Source organism: Channa argus, chromosome 14, assembly GCF_033026475.1.
Source record: "Channa argus isolate prfri chromosome 14, Channa argus male v1.0, whole genome shotgun sequence".
In the NCBI taxonomy this organism is placed as follows: Eukaryota; Metazoa; Chordata; class Actinopteri; order Anabantiformes; family Channidae; genus Channa; species Channa argus.
In genome coordinates, this window is record NC_090210.1 from 14,449,550 (window position 1) to 14,468,473 (window position 18,924).

The window sequence follows — 18,924 nt, forward strand, 5'->3', positions numbered from 1 at the left end:
CTTAACACTTCTCCTGGTCTATTAACAGCGTTTGCGGACGACACATTGTACCAAGTTGTTTTATCATAGTTTGGTGTCTATTTACTTTTATTTCTCCAGGCGGTAGGTGGAAATGGCGGCCGTCCTGCTGCATGTTCTGGAGCGGACGGAGTTAAGCAAACTCCCCAAAGGGGCCCAGAACAAACTGGAGAAGTTTGTAACGGAGCTGCAGAATGCTAACGAGGCGCTCAGGACACAGCATGAGCGATTCAAAGCCGACAGTGGTGTGTAAATACAACCAGAAAAACTTTAGGTTACTGGTTGGCATGTGAGCTGTAATGAAAACGTCATGTTAAACTCCAGTATAACGTTACAGCGAATCAATCTGCTTTTAAAGTTGTCTAAAAAACACATATGAGTGCTTCACAGGGCTTATAGGAGCGCGCTAACATTAGCTACGAAGTCATGTTAGCGTTAGGCTAATGTTAACTTTGCTGGAAGAGAGCTAATCTTATGCCAACGGTTTCCAAACATCACACATAAATTATAATTAATTGTGTGACGTAGTTCCGAAATAGAGAATAATGTGGAAAGATTTGTACAAAATCTCACAAAGGTTTGTGCTTGATTGGTACAAACCGACAAAACATTAAGGACAGTTTTAATTCAAATGACGTTTTCACGTGAGGCAACAGTTAAGAGCAACTCAAGCAAGTTCCCTGGTTGCAGTTCAGATCTAAACAAACATGGTCTAAATTTCATAAATGCCACCACGCTTCCATTGGGAGTTGTATCCTTACTTTATTAGTGGTATGGTATTAATTATGGTATTAAATTCAAATGTGTAACTTTAGTTAGGTTTACAGACTGTGAGATTGTGTTGCTATACATCAGACTGTAGTCTTTTAACAGACAGGATTTACAAAGATAATAATAGAAATTTGTACAGTATGGGGTGCACTAAAAGCCAGTGTATACTACTGAATGTTCTCTGCCCCTACAGAACAGCAGTACTTTGACATTGAGAAGAGACTGACTGAGAGTCAGGAACACATCTTGTCTGCCACAAGAGACCTGCAAACTGTTAAGGAGGAAAATAAAAAACTGAGTAAGTTTGTCTTCTTTCCAGGATGAAGAAAAAGAAATAAGAGTTGAATGTTAGTTCTTTTATGATGATTTAATTTCCAAATAAAAGTGAGAAGTATGTAAATGTTGGCCTTAAAAAACATTAGGATTTTGTAAACTTGAGCTAGTGCAGTCTCATTTTTCTTCTGGGCATCAGTTGGAGCACTGTCAGTATCTTATTGCTTCTCCTGCACAGATGAAGAGCTGAGTACTCTGAAAGGAATCGAAGGAGAAACCACTGAGGATAAACCACCACAGCAGGTAGACAAACCTATACGTCTGTGTCATAATGAAAATTTAGATTTCTTTCTATTTATACCTTTACATGATTGTAATTTCTCTTTTGATCAGTGTCGAAAAAGCTAGATTAAATCAGCTTTGATTCTTTGTTGTAATTCTGTATTACCTAAAAAGTATATATTTATTTTACTGTTTACGTAGCCTACTTGCAGCCCCAAAAATAATCGGTTTTCTAAGAAGAAATTTGAGCTCACACTTAATTTTAATCTGACAAAATTGTTATTCTCTGCATGAGAATGGTGTGATTTTATGTTGTAATTTGAACCAGTCTATTCTGTTTTTATTAATTTATTGATGTGAGGAAATTTTTAATTTTTCCACCAAATAGCCTGTTGGTCAGTTCCCAAACTAGCTCAGAATATTCTCTGATCACTTTTAACATAGAACTTTAAATGTCAATTTGATCTATTCGTATTTAAATTATACATTTTTGTAATTTAAAGAATTAAAGTTTTTCTGGTATAAATGGAATGATACATGTAGCTCATCCAAATAAATTTACATCACTGCTACCATTTGAAGCTAAGATATATTTCTCTGGCGTTTGTGTTTTTACTCACTCTGGATACTATAGTTTTGTAAGTACTTCATGCAGTGTGTGTGTTTGATTGATTGATTGTGATTGCAGCAAACAAAGTCCAAATATGAGCTTGAGGCAGAGAAGAGAGAGCTGGCGAGGCTACTGGAGAAGAGGACGCAGGAGATGGAGAACCTTACTGGTTGGTTTTCAGTTCCAAAAACACACCTACAGAATCATACCAGATAGACGAATATAGAAACACTGTATGTAATATTACATGTTATATTGTAATGAACTAATTTTTTCTTTAAGCCTTTAAGTGCCTGTCTATTTATGTGTGCAGAGGATGTGAAGCGTTTGAATGAGAAGCTCACAGAAACCAACAAAGTCAAGATGGAGCTGCAGTTAAAACTGGATGATATGCAGTCATCTGAGGCTTCAGTGCAGGTACACACCACATTTCATAGAAACTACCACAGCAGTGCTGAGCAATTTAGGAAAATAATTTAATTCTGACTTATTTTCTTCTATAGTATTCAGTACAAATAACCAAAAAATGATTAGAATAGCCTGGTGTGCACACAATATTATAAACTAGTCTTACATGTTAGCAGTGCATATGTTGTAAACATCACCTAGATAAACTTATTCGTTCAGCCATACTGTTCTTTACTCAGTCTCTTTTTACACATTTCTTTACCAACTATCTCCATTTCTCTCTTCCTCTCTCACTTTACCCCCTACTCAACAGTAATGTTGAACTTTGAGAGTTAACTGCATTTTAAAAAGTGTTTCGATCCAACTTTGTTTCAAGTGATACTCTCACACACTTCGACCACAGTCTGTTGATGCCTGTCAAACATGCATTTTTTTAAATGCTGGAGGATATTTCTGTTGGTACCTTGGGTAGCACTTTAGTACATCAAATGTTCATGCTGTCCATCCTCTTGTTTTAAAAAAATATCTAAACAACCAATGCGACTTTACTGTTTCATTTTTGTGTGGTCTCTAGCTCGTTTACAATGAGTTTTGCTCCTGCTGAGGCCATTTTCACTACATTTAAATCTGTTTGTCTTTTAAACTAATTCACACTCGCTTAATTCTCTCCATGCCAGGAATGGCACATCTCTACATGTGAAGCCTGTGCTGCTTCTCTTATTATTGTAGCATTTTAAAAAAAATGTGTTTTGCTTAATTGATTTCCATTGCTTGATTGATTTATTAAATAGATTGATTTCAATACGATTATTCATTCAGCCCTAGTATCACTATAAACATGAGTGGTAATGTTTATGTGAAAGTGCCTTAAGCCAAAAGGAGAGAAAAGCTACCAGAATACTCTATTGTGGACAAACAAAGTTCAACTGGTTATGTGTTGTAGCATCGGGAGAAGCGTATGGAGCAGGACAAAGAGTTACTTGAGAAGAAAATTGAGTGGTTAACTGCAGAGCTGAAAACCAAGACAGAAGAACTGGTGAACACCAATAGAGACAAAGGCAAAGAGATACTGGAGCTGCAGGGCCGTCTGAAGAGCAGCCAGGAGCAGGTAACGTGCACAGAACATTAACACAGAGTACAATGAATAAACTGATGGCGTTTGTAACTTCTCTACACATACACATGTGGGAATCACTACTGACCTCCATCTGCTTCATTACCAGTTAATGTGGAATGTCATACAAGATTAAGGTGCTTTAAGATCAAAAGTAGTCCGTATTGGCTTGGCAACATTTATGTTGTCTTACTGAATAAACAGCAACTCCACCACAGTATTTCTCAGCTGCTTATGATCCTACCAGCATGCATACCAAGCAGCTTATAAGAATCCAATGATGTAAATTAAATTGTGAAAAGGCTACTTAATTTTAAATTGGTTTAAGCTTTGCCCATCAGTAAGGTACCAAAGGGTTTACATCTTTTTTTCCTTGCTGTATCCCCAACACCCATTATGAAAAAGTAAAAATGATCTCAGACATTTTTGGAAATTTGTCAAAGATCAAGGAAAATCTCCTACTTACAAAAGTATTCACCTTTAATTCGGTACTGTGTAAAAGCCACTTTAGCAGTTATAGCTATGAATATTCTTGAGTAAATCTTCTCATACCTGGATTTGGAAAGTTTTTGGCTGTTTGCTTCAGGTCACAGCCATTCTGAATTGGTTCCCCAGATTCAGATCTCATTCTGGAGCAGGTTTTCATTATGGATTTTTTTTTTTTTTGTATTTGGCCACATTCATCCCTGCTGCCAAGAAACCTGCCTATAGCATGTTCATGATTCACCATAGGGATGGTTTTATCAGGTGATGAGCAGTGTCTGGTGGTGGCCAAAATAATTCAGATTATGTCTCATGAGACTAGAGATTCTTTTTGTTAGGTAATCTCCAGATAGGCTTTCATCTCTATTTTACTCGCTTTAATCTAGAAGACCTTTCTGACAACGGTCCTTACTGTCTGGTTACTTGGTTTGGACTGATGGCCAACTCTGGGAAGAGTCCTGGTGCCTTCTGTCGTTGCCCCATCTGTGCTTTATCCCAAATGTTGCATCTTAGATGCATCTTAAGGACTATAAATGCAAGCAAGATGGACCTTAAAATTTAAAGGGTGTCTGATGGTGTTTTTTGTGATTCAGTATTGCTGTTCCTTATCAACAGGTCATCAGACTGGAAAGTCAGCTCACTTCTCTGAAGGAAACAAGTGAAAGTCAGAGTAAAAGAGCTGAAGACCTCAATAACAAACTGAAACAGGTAAAGTTTGACATCCTAGCTAAAAATGAAGTGAAATGATACACAGTAGTTACAGGCATGTGCTCATCTTCCTTGGAGCCTCAAGGGCAAAATTAGTTTCGTTTTATAAATTGACATCTCTATTTATTTAACCTTATTGTATGTACAGAATAAATAATTGTGATTTATAAAATATGTAAAAATTGTGCCAGTCAGTTTATGTAACTTTGAAATACAAGTTATTTAGATGTAGTAAAATCTGTTACTGTTTGTTTCTCTCTAGGCTAAAGATGAGCAGAGCACTATGGAGGAGAAATACCGCAATGAGCTCAACGCTCATGTCAAGTTGTCTTCACTCTACAAGGTGAAAATCACTGCAAGCCACGAATAAATACATACTGTAAAACAATTCCGTGCATTCCGTATGTGCATCATGTAATTGTCCTTTCTGTAGGGGGCAGCAACTGACATGGAGAGCAAGAACCAAGAACTAGGCCGAGCAGTAGAAGAGCTCAGCAAACTGGTTAGGGACATAGGGGAAAGTAAGTCTCCAGGTTTTAGATTTCAATTTTCAGTTTAAAACAATTTCTATCTGGCCAATATTCAAACTGATCACCTTTGACTCTTTGATTTGGAGTGTGTCCCAGCTTCAGCACTGTTAGTTGACTATTGTAAGTGTGAAACATGTTACAATGAACAGGGTCAGGTAAAGTGAGGCTTTCCATCTGTGAGAATCAGCAAGAACCTGTGCGATTGATCTTTGCAGCCAATAAGACTCTGGAGAAGAAGGTTTCTGAAGGAGAAGAAGTAAAGATGCAGCTTGAAGCAGAGCTCAGAGAGAAAATCAAGAAGATGGAGAAAGAGCTGGAAAATGCTACAATGAAAGCTTCTAGCAAACACTGCTGTAAGAATACACACACACACGTTATACATACAAATCATATGCGGTATATAGCAAGTAAACGTATGGGCGACCTTTTAAATTATTCATGTACACAAATTTTCTTTAACTGTTATGGAGTTTTTACTTATCACTCAGCACCCTGCATTTTGCCTTTGGAGTTATCCTAGCTGGGCCTACTAGGTATAATATCAAGTACACACCCCTGGCATGTTTATTTATGTGTGTGTCTGCCTGGGTGCGTGCGTTTATCTCCAGGTGTCCCTTCTCTGACTGAGGAGCAGTTGGAGTCCATGTGCCCATCAGCAGCTGCCATTGCTGCAATTGTGAAGCCTGGCATGAAGTTCTTTGATGTAAGTGCACTGACATAACGTACCAGCGATATTGTTGATATCAGTATCAGATGTAAAGCAACATGTCTAATCTTTGCAAACTCACTAGTAAAATAATCAGTCTTACTGCAAAATATGTTCAGTTGTTTTGTCTTTGAGTGATTCGTTTCAGTAATAAAACTTCTTTTTTTTTTTAAGTTGTACAACGCATATGCGGAATGTCAGACGCAGCTTCAGCTTGAGAAACAAGAGACCAGGAGGGTGAGCAGAGTGCTAGATGAAATTGTCCAGGAGGTTGAGTCTAAAGCACCTGTTCTGAAGCGTCAGAGAGAGGAGTATGAGAGCATGCAGAGATCCATGGCATCCCTCTGCAACAAACTGGAACAGGCTCGAACGGTCTGTGATAAGATCAAGAAGTTCTTTACTTTTTGATTCCAGGTTACATCATTTGTTACATAACAATTATATTATTTGTTGCTTTGTAATTAGGAGATCTACAGTTTGCAGAAAGAGAAAGAAGAGGCTAAGCAGCGCTGTGAAGCACTGGAGAGAGAGAAATTAAGGACCGAGAGACAACTAGATGATACGTCTACACAGGTACATAGCTCACACATTCTGAGCAAAACCTACAGCTGATAGTTTCATTATGATAATGAAAGTGATAAAAATACAGAATTAAATGACTTACCTTGGTGATTGGTTTTCATGCTTTTATTTATTTGTGCCTGGGCAGGTGTGTTCTCTTCTGGTAGAGCTGGAGGAAGCTCGAGGTAAACAGGTGACTAAAGATGACAGCAGCTCGGGTGACATTTCCAGCACCTCAGAGGTCACCAGTGCACAGACGCTGTCTTTTCGCAGTGTGGAGGAGCTACAGAGACAGAACCAAAGCCTGCTGGGAAAGTTAAGGGAGTTAGAAGAAGAGAAGGATCGACAGCTGAGCCACCTAACATCAGCACGGTAGGATGTTACTGCTGTGGTTGTCATGTTTGTTTAGTGACTTACTTATACTGACACCACTGTTACAGTTTTCTGCTTAAGGTTTTAGTGTGGGATTAGACTGACTTAGTGTTAGCTTGGTGGAACGGATAAACTGACAACTAAGTGAAAATGTAATTTAATTTATTTTTATACAACATCAAAATCGCAGTATTTCCCTTAAATGTAAACTCTACATAAAATATGAAAAGGGTCAGTCACTATCCCTAAGTGATCTTCTGTCCCCTTTTCTGTGATTCACTGCTGCACAGGTGCAACTGGCAGTGGGAGGGTCAGTTTGGGAGTGGGGCAGCTGCTGTCTGAGAGACTTAAAACTCCAGGAGTTGTTCATTTTAGGAGTAGTTTGTTAGGCTGAATGTTATTAACATTAAATGGGTGCAAACATTTGCATGCCCTAATTTTATTAGGCATAAACATATTTTGAAACATATTTAATGCACATTGAGCTAGTAAAAATGTGTTTTTATCATCAAAGGTAACAAAAATGGTTAAGGGGTCTACAAAAAGTTTTAGTATAATAATAAAATTTATTATGCATATATTATGAATAGTCTGTGTGCAGTTTTACATAAAAGCCTATAAACGGCATTGGCTATAAAAACTTAAGCTATCATGCTACAAACATCCACGTACAGGCCAATTTCTGAACTAACTCCTATTGAACCTTGCTGTGCTGAAATAGGTAAAACAATTTAGAAGTTACACATCATGAGAAAGAGAAAATATTTATGTACAAATTTTGGATTACAAACTGTTCTCTCATTTTAAGGTTGTATCCCTCAGTCCTATTGCATATTAATTTACTTCAATTTAAATAAATTCAGATGTTGCCATTACACATTTATAGAAGCCACTGGTGCATAGGGTTTAATCTTTATCTTCCTTGTGGGTCAGGTAAAGCAGAGCGCTGTAGAGATTAAGTGGTTTAAACAACAGCTGTGTCTCTCTGGTTCCTTCCAGCATATCAGAATTGGAGGCCAGTGTGGATAAACTTCAAAAGCAGGTAGAGGAGCTAAAGGAGCATAGCAATCAGCAGAAACAGCTGGCAGACTCCAGTGCCAGACAGAGAGACATGTACAAAGCCCTGCTGACACAGAGCACTGGCTTCAGCCTGCCTCCTCAAGGTGAAACCAGCATACTAAAATATATTGGTCTCTATGATGAACATTGGTCAATATTGAGAGTAATACTCCTAACAGTCTGAGTCAAGTTTCATATCTCTCTCTAGGTCTTGATAATTCATCCCAGCCTGCACTTGTTCGTCCCTCAGTTGCAGCTACTCGCTTTACGCCACAAAAAGCTGCTGCTGCTGAGTCAGCACAGACTACACAGGCAAAAGCTGCTCTAAAACAGGTACATGCAAGAGTTTAAACACACACCAAATTTCTCTTCATTTATGTGTGAAGCAGTGGAAGACACCACATCTTCGAATTCAGTAGCTCTTGTGTTTGCACTTCCAGCTCAACGATGCCTTCACTCTGTATAAAAAGGAGAAGGCGGAGAACGACCGGATGCTGAATGAAACAAATGACAGGCTGCAGAGGCAACTGACAGAGCTCCGCTCCAGTCACGCCAAGGTGACTTCTCATCTGGAGTTCAGCAACAAGAGGTAAGTTAAAATTACTGTGTGGTGTTGGTTTTGTGAGCCTGTTTTCTTCCAAACAAACTGCTCACACAAAGAACGATAGAGGGTTATTCTCCAGTGGAGTACCAAAGGTGCACCTGCCTCTTATTAGCTCTTAGACATAATTTTATACAGTGTTTGTTTGTGTGCCAATGTGTCAGGTATGAGATGCTTCAAGAGACTGTAGCAGCCTACCGCAGAGAGATCTCTGCCCTTCAGGACAGGAACCAAAAAATGGCTGCAACAGCCCAGCGTCATGAGCACATCATTCACACAATGAGCCAAGACCTGCGACAGGCCAATGAAAAGCTGGCCCTTAATGAGGTGAGGATGAGAACAAATAAAATGATAACAGGATATTCTGTATATTTTGTCATTTGAGTCATCACTTTCATCAAAGGGGAGCTCAAAGAAATAGTGACTTTAGTGTCAGGTAATTTTTTTCGTTCTTGAGAATGTACTGCTTTACTATTATTCCACTAACCAGTAGAAACAATCTTGGAAGAATGTTTTGCATTACATACACTTTTTCTTTATAGAAAACAATCATATTATAATAAAGTCTTTTTAATAATGAAGTTTCCTCTTTGGTGTAATCTACTACTTTTAAAAACTTGACTTGGAACTTAACTAAAATTGTTTTCAAAACACAAGAATATTATTGCTTTTCACATAAGGAACATTTCAGTGGTCATTAGATCTGCTTTCTTTAAAATTTAGGGTAGTTATGTTTAATAAATGAGCTACTGTGGCATTTGAATTTGGCAGTAATCGAGACATTACATGTATTGGAAAGTGTAAACGTGTGATACACAGTTAAGTTTATTGATTTTGGAAGATGTACTTTCAGCTTGAATTCAAGCGGTTACATCCATTTTTAATACACACACCCCCTCTTTCTTACCCTTTCAGATCCATCCAAAACACCTCCCTTCACAATGCTACCATCTTTGTACCATTAATAACTACTAAAAAAACCTTAGAAGAAATGTTTTCATTCGTAATTCATCTGATTTTTATTCTCCCTTCTTTTTTGCAGGCGCGCATAGAGAACCTGACTAAAGAGAGAGACTTGTTAAGACAAGCAGAGAGTCGAGTCACTCGAGAGAGGGAATCCGTGTTAGCAGAGCAACGTAACCAGAACTTGCTGCTCACAAACCTCAAAGCCATACAGGTATAGATTAAACAATAAATGTTTTAGTACTTTTGTTCCTCCTTACATTGACTAAGTCAAATGTGTTCTGTTATAGAAGTAGACCTTTGGAATAAATGTTGGTCTTTACTGGTAAAGTAATCAAGTAGCATGAAATTGCTGATAATTGCATTATCGCAAATTATTTATGAGCCTTTCATTTCATCTGTCATATTTGTTCAGTTGACTACGGAGCATATAGAGACCGACGCCCGCCAGCACCTAAACAACAAGATAGAGCAGCTGGAGGCAGAACTGGTTTCAATGAAGACCAGGTTGGAGCAGGAAGTAGCACAGAGACATGCCCTTGGACGCAGTATGGACGTATGTACAGTGTATTTTTTTAACTATTTGAATTTGTATATTTGCATCAATAAATGCTGCTGTTACTCCACTTACACTTCTGTCACCTTCCCCTCTTAAGGCTCAGCTGTTAGAAGCAAAGAAACAGCTGGAGACCCAGAACACCTTGCAGCAGAAGACCAGAGAGTTGTTGCGTAGTTCTGAACAACAGGTGGTGGGACTGAAAGCCCAGCTGGCTTCTGTTTCTTCCTCTGAGGCTGGTGTTACACCAGCTGGCAGAGCTGCATCTCTCAGAGCACCACTCAGGGGTACACTGCAGTTCTGCATAAACAACCTTGTGTTCATCTCAAATGAATTGTATTTTATTTTATTTTGTTTTTATTTGTATGTATTTATTTATGTTTTTAAACTCTGTCTCTTTTGGCTTTCTGTACTAACAGTACGGTCACCAGGACCAGCAGCGGCTCAGCAGTCCAGCCAATTAGAGCAGGAACTTTCAGAGGTGAAAGGTCATCTGCATAGTGCAGAGGAGCAGAACAGTGAACTAGCAGAGCAGCTGAAGAATGCTAATAATACTGTAGAGCAGTACAGATCTGTGGTACTGACTCTGGAAGACAGTCTAAAGAAAGAAAAGGAGGTAAAGCTCCCTCATATCTTTTACCTTTTTTTATGTTCATGATGTGTTCTCTTTTTTTTGTTTGTTTTTTTTTTTGTTTGTTTGTTTTTTTTTTTTTGGTATGTTTTGCTTCATTTTCCCAGTAGCTGTGAAGTGCCAGGATGTTATTTACCAACTTCAGGCACGGAGTGGTATTTTTTTTTTTTTTTTTTAAATAGCAGTTGAAAATGTACCATAGGCAAGTGCTAATGCTCTAATTATTTCCAAAGTTGTTCAGATGTCTCTAAATCTATCTTTAAACAAAGCTTGCTTTCTGTCTTTTATAGTGTTTTTCACACATACACCAGAATCCTGATATTTTCCTAACTTAATCCGGAGGCGATTTATTTGAGAACACAAATATCTGACTGAGACACTCCTGGGATTATCCCTCACTGATATCATGAGATGCTTCTGTCTCAGCCACTTCTGGCTTTTTCCACATTGTCTAAAATTTGTGTTTATAAAGACGCTTATCAGTCTGTTTGGAAACATAATGTTGACATTACTCATAAGCCCCTATTCTGCATGCCAAGCAAATAGGAACATGGCCTAAGGCTGCTTCAGAATTGTAAGATTGTATCTAATAACCAGCCCTTCCTAACTTCTGTCCTTCTTCCTAACTAGTCCCGCTCCCCTCTGGAACTCAGACTGAAGGAAGCAGAGGAGGTGCAGCAGCAGCTAGAGAAGAGAATTTTGGAAGTGGAAAAAATGAGGCAGCAGGAACAAGCAGAAAAGAAGGCGGCTGTGGATGCTGCAGAGAAACGAGTAAGTCTGTTAACATGTCGTTGATGTTTTGTGTAAAATAACTGATCACCCTGCCTTTAAAGAAACATGTTTTGCAGCAAATTTATTCTGTAATTGGAAACCAAAAAAAGGATCTAAATTAATAAACAAAATACAGTAATTTAGCAGCTGAATGGCAACATCCTTTCAGACTGAATGATGGGCAAAATTTAATTGGCCAGAAATATCATGTGGAGTCACAACGAAACACGATGAAAAGTGTAACTGATATTTCAGTAAAATAAATTAATATGTGAAGTAAAATGTATGGCTCAATTTCAATTTCTGAACATTTGAACATGGTGCATTTTTGCACTGACCTTTCACCCCAATATCATGCTTATTTTTCCTGTTGTCCAGGTGTGTGAGCTGCAGCGTATTCTAAAGGCCAGTCAAACAGAACAGCAGGAGGCACTGGAGAAGGCTACAGCTGCTGTTACACTGGAGCAGAAGGCCATACAGGAAAGCCTGCTTCAGGTTCAGTAACATACAGTCACTTGAGTTTGTTATTATCCCAAACAACAGTGTTAAGCTGTGTTCCGCTTTGGCAAAAAAAGAGCAAATTTTTTTCTTTTTCTGTGTGTCCTCTTTCCTGTCTGTTTTACAAACTGTTCTCCCACTGTCCTCACAGACAAAGCTAGCTGGAGAGGCGCAGGCTAAGTATGAGCGGGAGCTGATGCTTCATGCTGCTGATGTTGAAGCCCTGCAGGAGCTCAAGAAGAGATTCCAACAAGAAATTACACAAAAGAGGGAGTTAGAGGAGCAATTGAACAAGACGTCCTCCCTCCTCCAGGAGAAAATTGCCGCTTGGAACACATTAGAGAGACATCTGAAGGTAGGGAAAAGGGAAAGATGGAAAAAACTAAAGTAGATTTCTGATTCAGGTTTGTATAGCATTCTAACAGATATTATGTTATTGTAGAGAATTGAATTCATTTTGAAAATTATTAATTGGAAGATTGATGTTTTGTTTCATCTACCAGCCTTAACTTGGACTTTCTTTCAGGAGGACCTGTCCAATCAGATCCGTCGTTGTGAGGAGCTTGGAAAGCAGAATGGTCTTCTGCACCAACAGATGGATGAAATGGCCACCAGGAATCGGGAGCAGCAGCAGCACCAGCCCCAGCAGCAGCTGCTGGACATGTCCTTCAGTGAGGAAGGGAAGACCACTGAACAGATAATAGAAATACTCAGGTAATACTCAACACCTGGCATCAAGCTAGAAGAACTTTATTCTCTGAACAGATCATTCATTCAAGTATGTTTTTAATATCAGTGTAAACTGAGTGGGATTGAGTTAAAAATGTGCTTGTGTTTTAGGTTTGTGCGGCAGGAAAAACAGATTGCTGTGGCACAGTGTGAGGCATATGAGGGAGAAGCTCTTCGCTACAAACAACGAGTGGAACACCAAGACAGAGAATTAAAAGAGCTACAGGAAGCTCTGAATGATGAGAGGGAGAAAATGCAGGTAGGAATTCTAAGGATGGAACACTGGACATTAAGTTTTTAAACATAATTTGAGACCCGAGTCTTTTGTACTATTGTACAAAATACTATTCTTTTTACTTTTTAAAAAGTGCAACAAAGACATGAGTGTCAGTAACTAGTCTCTCTGTTTTCTCTCTTCCTTTCTCTAAGGCCACAGCCAAGACTCTGGTCCAGCAGGAAGAGCGGCTGAAGAAGATTGAGAGTATCAGTGCACTCCAAGAAACCAACAAGATGATTAAAATGGACAGAGATAAACTGGAGCAGGAGCTGCTGCAAGCTCAGGCTAAAGTAAGATCAAGTGTTATCTGTCGTCATTTGTCTTCTGTCTCACATTTAGTTGGTTGTAAAAAATCTAGATCTTTAGCTTTTCTGGGAACTATTAGAGAGTTTGTTTGTGCTTTCCAGTGTCATTTGATTCCCACACTTTTTATAAGCTCAAATAACTGTATAACTTTTTGTACTATATGTAATAATTTTCCTTGGATTTGATATTAGCTGAGTCCAAACTGCTGGAGCTGCTGCACAGCCAGTTTCAACATCCTCTCATAGTGATTGTTCCAGTCAGTGAAAGTTAGTTGTTTAATTTAAAATCACAAGATGGTGGTAGGATTGTAGCTGATATTACTAATATGAAATAATGGTCTATTAGTGTTATTTAGTAGCATTTTTTGCCAAAATGGCAAAACAGCTCCAGGTTTCCCAAACAAATGTTAACCTTTTTTTTTCATCACTACCTCTAACATTAAATACGGAGGAAACTGCAACTACCCCTAAACCTAAATAAAGCTTATATAATACAATTTTTGTTTATCAGGTGACAAAGCTCCAATCAGACATCAGCCCACTTCATCAGTCTTTGTCACTGCTGTCAGAGAAAAATGGCTCCCTGCAGGCAGATAAGAGGATCCTTGAGGAAGACCTCAAACGCTGGAAGGCCAAAACACAGGTAACTGCATGATTTCTGTTGGTGTGTGTGTGGGAACCTGGACAATTGAGGGACTAAAGCGTGTACATCTGAATGTTTAGCTTTTTGCCTTACATATACTTGTTTTGATTTTGCACAATATTGACATCCTGCTTATGTATTTTAAATTATATAATACATTCTAGTGTTTTGCATTATGGGTACTATGTGTTCCATGTTGTTATAGTTGGAAAAACGGTTACTGTATTAGTTTCACCTACATTTCTCTCTGTTTCTTTACAGCAACTGCTTAGCCAACAAAAAGATGGTGATGTGGAGGAGAGACAGAAACTGACCAATGAGAGAGAAGCTCAGCAGAAACGCATCACACAACTAGCGGAAGAGACTGCCAAGCTGAAAACTGAATTGGCCAGGTGGTGGCAACACATGCTCACATACAGTGACACACACATGCAATTTCCAGATACAAGGTTGCCACACAGAATGACAAAAGTTTGAAAGATTTCCCTCAATTGTGTCTAATGTCAGTCACAGATTAAACATGTTTAAAATAATCTTGAGAAAAATGAGTATGACTGTTAGTAACTTGAGCTTGCAGTTACCTCGCTGTTAGCTATACTTTTGTCATCGGTTTCCTTAAAACAGCTTTAAATCACACACATTTTTCCACCTCTGCCTACCTGGGGGTTAAGGGGGTATCAGGTGCAGCATTAGAGAAGACTTAAAAGTACAAGTACACTAATGCTGTATCTGAACTAATACTGGTATCGACATCCCTAGTACTTTAAAGAAAGATACTAAGGAAACCTTTGAATAATGTTTAGTAGAGATATGCTACTCAAAGACCAGACTAAAATGCCAAACGAATTCACAATAAATGCTTCTAAGCATTTAGCATTCCAGTACCTACTTGGTGATCATGCTTCAGATTGATTAAATGTTTGTTCAGCTGGTGCAGAGCGTGAAAAAGTTTGAAAGTGGTCTTGGTCTAGATGTAGCTTTTATTGACAAAGTTTTCATAGGCTGCTGGAGTACGGTACTAATGTACTTCTTTTTCTTTTTTTCTAATGTACTTCTTGTTCTGAGTCCAAGAAATAGTTGATGTTGGGTATTGATAAGTGGAGGATTAGGGTCAAGTAAGTCCATACGTAGATGGATCCATATATGTAATATAACTATGAATGTTATTATTTACATATCAGATCCAGTGCCAGCAGCAACTCTGCTCAGTCTCAGCTGCAAGCAATCAAAGACTCTATGGTCCGTCTGACATCAGAAAAAGAGAATCTGAAGAAAGACCTGGAAGCAAAGAAAAATGACATTCTGGAGAAGAATAAGACCATCACACAAGTCAAGAAGATTGGACGGCGCTACAAGACCCAGTACGAGGAGCTCAAGGTTCAGCATGACAAGGTGGGAGTGTGGTTTGGTTTACAAGCTGTCGTAGACAACGAGATGAATATGGATGAAAACTGAAATGATGTATCATTGGATGTGTTTCTGTGTGTTCCAGTTGGTCGGGGAAACTGCAGCTAAAGCAGGAAGTGAGGCAAATCCAGGACAGGGGGTGCAACAGGAGCTGACTAAAGCCCAGGAGGAGCTCAACAAGGTGCGAGAGGAGCTGAATAAGCAGAAAGAAGAGGTCCAGAAAAAACAGGAAGAGGTAAAAAGAAAGTTGTTTAGATGTTCACCTAACAGACTGATGAAGCCCCATTGCCTTTTTTTTTACAGTTGCTTCTCATACAGTATGTAGTTACCTAGTTTGGGATAATTTGGAATAAGTACTTCTCTATGATATTAAAATCACACAATATTCAAAACATTTTAAAACATAATTGTCAAAACATAAAAGTGGCTCTGATGGTGATTTGACTCTGCTCTGAGTCAAAGGTTTTATTAGACCCAACCAGCACAGTTTGACATTGAACTTTCACAATCTTCACTGAGAAATGTGTTGTAACATTATAAAGTCCTGTTAATTACTAAAAACACAGGGTGACACATGGTCCTTTAAGGTTTATACAGACTAAGAAAGTGTCTGAGAGTATCTTTCTTTAAACAGAACCAAAAGTCTCAGCAGGATTTGGAGGTGGCGCAGAAAGAAACCCATGATACCAAAGAAAAGTTACAGGAGGTCCAAAACCAGCTGACACAGAACCAAACCCAACTAACCCAGGTAGTGTGGCACATTCAACCAAGCTGTAATTTATTATGTAGGCTCTGTGTAGAGTCACTCAGTGAGCTACACACAGAACATTGGAAAAGCCAGAATTGTCACCTCTTTGCTTTTTTAGGTCCAGGTCCAGTTGTCCCAAGCCCAGAATCAACTCCAGCAGAATCAGAACCAGCTGACCCAGAGTCAGAAGGAGCTTCAACAAGCCAAGACCCACATCCAGCAGGTAAGTAGCAGTGGCAGGGACTAAGCAACACCTGAGAGATTTTCATCACTTCAGTCACTTTCCAACTTTAGAACCAGAATTTAGCTAACAACAGACCAAACATAATTAGCTGCACAACACTGTGATTCAATTGCAGGTACAAAACCAGTTGAAATCGGCTCAGTCTCAAGCCCAGGCCCGCCAGAATCAGATTCAGCAGATCCAGAGGGATCTCCAACAATCTAAAGAAGCCCTCCAGCAGAACCTCACAAGTCAGAAAGAGCTTCAACAGAACCACAACCAGGAACTCAGCAATCTCAAAAGTGCTCTGAGCCAAGCAGAGAACAAAGTGAGGACAAATATTTCTATCTAACAGCTCTGAAAATATATTTTGTCAGTCAGCTTGCCACTGAGTGATGAGGTCCTCCCTGGCCATACATTCATGTTAGAAAGTCACCCTTTAAATTTTTACTGCATTCTTAATGTATTTTACATTTTAAAAAATCTATTTTTCCTCATAAATCTATATGCTATAATTCAAAAGTTAAAAATATATATATACTTCAAATTTTTGCTCATTATTAAAAGTGGCTTTAGTCGGTTTTGGGCTCAAGTGAGACTCTGCCAGTGTGCACCATAATGATCAGCTATTTGTATTATCCAGTTGAAATGTATTTACTATTTACCATCCAATCATCAGTATTGTATATGGCATGTGTAGAGGCAATAGCAATAATAGGAATGGTCAGTTGTTTTACAATGTAAAGTGCATTGATTGATTCACATGTATCAAAATATGCAAGGAAAAGTGCAGCCTCTCTCAGTGACATTTGTGTCTTGGTGTTCCTATATTAGAATCTGTGATTTTTATGTGCCACACATAAATTAAATAGTAGTTGTGTTTACCTCCTATCAGGTGACTGACATCCAAGGCCAGCTGGACAACCTGCAGAAGGTTGGAAAAATGTTTTGTTTTTAACTAGAAACAGCAATTCCAATGTTCTGTCAGTGGGTTATTAGTGTGCTAAATTTGCTAAACTTCTGTGAACATGCATGGATGATGAAAAGTATGATGAAAAATCTTGTATAGCACAACCAGTGATCAAGTAAACACAACAAAAATCCTGGCAAGCAGCTAATACTTTTTCCAACAGCTCTAACACTTGAAAACCAGCGATGTGTCTGTTTTGACTGTGGGTAAAGATCGTATTATATCACCAGTGACCAAAAGCCAAGCCAATACTTTTACTCTGGTCTGGTCTCTTACACAGTTACTCTCTTTTTCTCATCCCTGCTTCCTCAAACGTTAATGTTTAGCTGGATTTGCCAGAGAATCCCTCTGCCTTTTTACGAGTCATTGTACAACCAATTTGATTTTGAACTGTTAATCTAATGTAAAAATGGTATGTATTGGGGCTTTAACACCACACATTAAAGACGACATTCATTTTAAGGGGATCACATTCACATAGTATACTGATTTTGAAATAACATGAATTGATGATTGAACTAATAACAATACGTACTTAGAATTTGTTTCCTGTTTTAACAGTTTTATCCATCTTTCCCCATTCCTGCCATTTTTATTTTTATTTTTTTGTGTGTGTGTGTTTATTATTCCATCCTTTCTGTTTCTCCATATCACACACCAAACCTGATTGTTCCACTGGGACAGACGGTTGCTGAACGTGACACATGCATCAAGCGTCTTCAGGAACAGCTAACTGAAGCTAATAAGGCTAATGAAGCCAGTGGAACCACACAAGCCAAGAGTTCTCAATCCAATGATTCTGTGAGCGACACTAACCAGGCACTTCAAGAGGAGCTGGCAAAATTCAGACAACAGGTAAAAACTTGGCTTGTAAACTTGAAAATAATTTTTCTTCAAATTTATTGGCATGTGAACAATAATTTCTGATTGGGGCAGAATTTGGAATGTAATATAGTAACTCTTTGCCAGGAAGAATTAAAGCAAACAGGATGCAGTTTTTACTGATGGGTAATTATTAAATCGGTTTAAAACACCTAGGAAATACGTTCTTTTCAAGACTGTTACCAAAATTTCAATAGTCTTGTCGATTAGTGACAATCAGTCTGTTATTTACACTGATTTGGAATTCTTTTCTCCTTTGTTCAAAGAGCTGCAATCCAGACTTTTTACTGAACAGAGTGGCTCCAGAGGTTTTAGTGACCTCCCTACACTGTCCGAAAAATGTTAAAACTTCAGGGGAATAAACAGTGCTAACAATTATTCTGCAGACTGATTGGCCGTTAAGACAGATTGCTGCTTGCACTTTTGCTCTGTCACAGTTGTGTTAAAGCGTGGTTTGCCGTGTCAGTTGACAAGTGGTCAAATCACTCTTTTACTCATATTACATTAGTAATATGTAGTTTTGCTCTTTTAATTTGAAATCAAACCATCTCTGTCAAAACCTTTTCAGATATAAAAATTGCCAGCAGTAGTTCTCTATTTGTTTTAATAAAGTAATGTACTACATTAATAGCACTTTAATGTTCTTTATTGTTTTCCTTCAGCTTTTGGAGAGCAAGAATAGAGAAGAGCAGCTTAAACAGCAGATCATTGAAAAGGAGGAGAAGACTAAGAAGGTCTTCCTGGGAGCCAAGACAAAAATCAGCCAACTAAACAGTCAGTTGCACCTCCATTTACACATAACATGCTGTCAAAGAACAACAACAC

General features: G+C 38.5%; 1 protein-coding gene across 8 annotated transcripts in view; it reads left to right on the forward strand.

Moving 5' to 3' along the window:
- tpra (translocated promoter region a, nuclear basket protein) overlaps positions 1-18,924 on the forward strand; it is a 25,151-nt gene continuing 6,227 nt past the window's right edge. For 6 of the 8 annotated variants that reach the window (XR_010910572.1, XM_067474118.1, XM_067474120.1 and 3 more), the window contains exons 1-38: positions 1-263; positions 983-1,087; positions 1,301-1,365; positions 2,033-2,123; positions 2,268-2,371; positions 3,306-3,470; positions 4,575-4,667; positions 4,930-5,010; positions 5,101-5,188; positions 5,413-5,550; positions 5,806-5,900; positions 6,078-6,275; positions 6,369-6,476; positions 6,613-6,836; positions 7,836-7,999; positions 8,104-8,228; positions 8,336-8,484; positions 8,661-8,823; positions 9,539-9,673; positions 9,875-10,015; positions 10,116-10,302; positions 10,435-10,631; positions 11,277-11,417; positions 11,796-11,912; positions 12,067-12,270; positions 12,442-12,629; positions 12,756-12,903; positions 13,074-13,211; positions 13,738-13,869; positions 14,131-14,261; positions 15,051-15,261; positions 15,362-15,511; positions 15,911-16,024; positions 16,143-16,247; positions 16,384-16,575; positions 17,143-17,181; positions 17,902-18,072; positions 18,762-18,873. Coding sequence is in view for 7 of the 8 variants with exons in the window: in XM_067474118.1 (XP_067330219.1) it covers positions 113-263; positions 983-1,087; positions 1,301-1,365; positions 2,033-2,123; positions 2,268-2,371; positions 3,306-3,470; positions 4,575-4,667; positions 4,930-5,010; positions 5,101-5,188; positions 5,413-5,550; positions 5,806-5,900; positions 6,078-6,275; positions 6,369-6,476; positions 6,613-6,836; positions 7,836-7,999; positions 8,104-8,228; positions 8,336-8,484; positions 8,661-8,823; positions 9,539-9,673; positions 9,875-10,015; positions 10,116-10,302; positions 10,435-10,631; positions 11,277-11,417; positions 11,796-11,912; positions 12,067-12,270; positions 12,442-12,629; positions 12,756-12,903; positions 13,074-13,211; positions 13,738-13,869; positions 14,131-14,261; positions 15,051-15,261; positions 15,362-15,511; positions 15,911-16,024; positions 16,143-16,247; positions 16,384-16,575; positions 17,143-17,181; positions 17,902-18,072; positions 18,762-18,873 (5,260 nt within the window). In the remaining variant the exon portion in view is untranslated. The remainder of the gene's footprint in view (positions 264-982; positions 1,088-1,300; positions 1,366-2,032; positions 2,124-2,267; positions 2,372-3,305; positions 3,471-4,574; positions 4,668-4,929; positions 5,011-5,100; positions 5,189-5,412; positions 5,551-5,805; positions 5,901-6,077; positions 6,276-6,368; positions 6,477-6,612; positions 6,837-7,835; positions 8,000-8,103; positions 8,229-8,335; positions 8,485-8,660; positions 8,824-9,538; positions 9,674-9,874; positions 10,016-10,115; positions 10,303-10,434; positions 10,632-11,276; positions 11,418-11,795; positions 11,913-12,066; positions 12,271-12,441; positions 12,630-12,755; positions 12,904-13,073; positions 13,212-13,737; positions 13,870-14,130; positions 14,262-15,050; positions 15,262-15,361; positions 15,512-15,910; positions 16,025-16,142; positions 16,248-16,383; positions 16,576-17,142; positions 17,182-17,901; positions 18,073-18,761; positions 18,874-18,924) is intronic. The other 2 variants (XM_067474122.1, XM_067474121.1) reach the window with 2 other exon arrangements.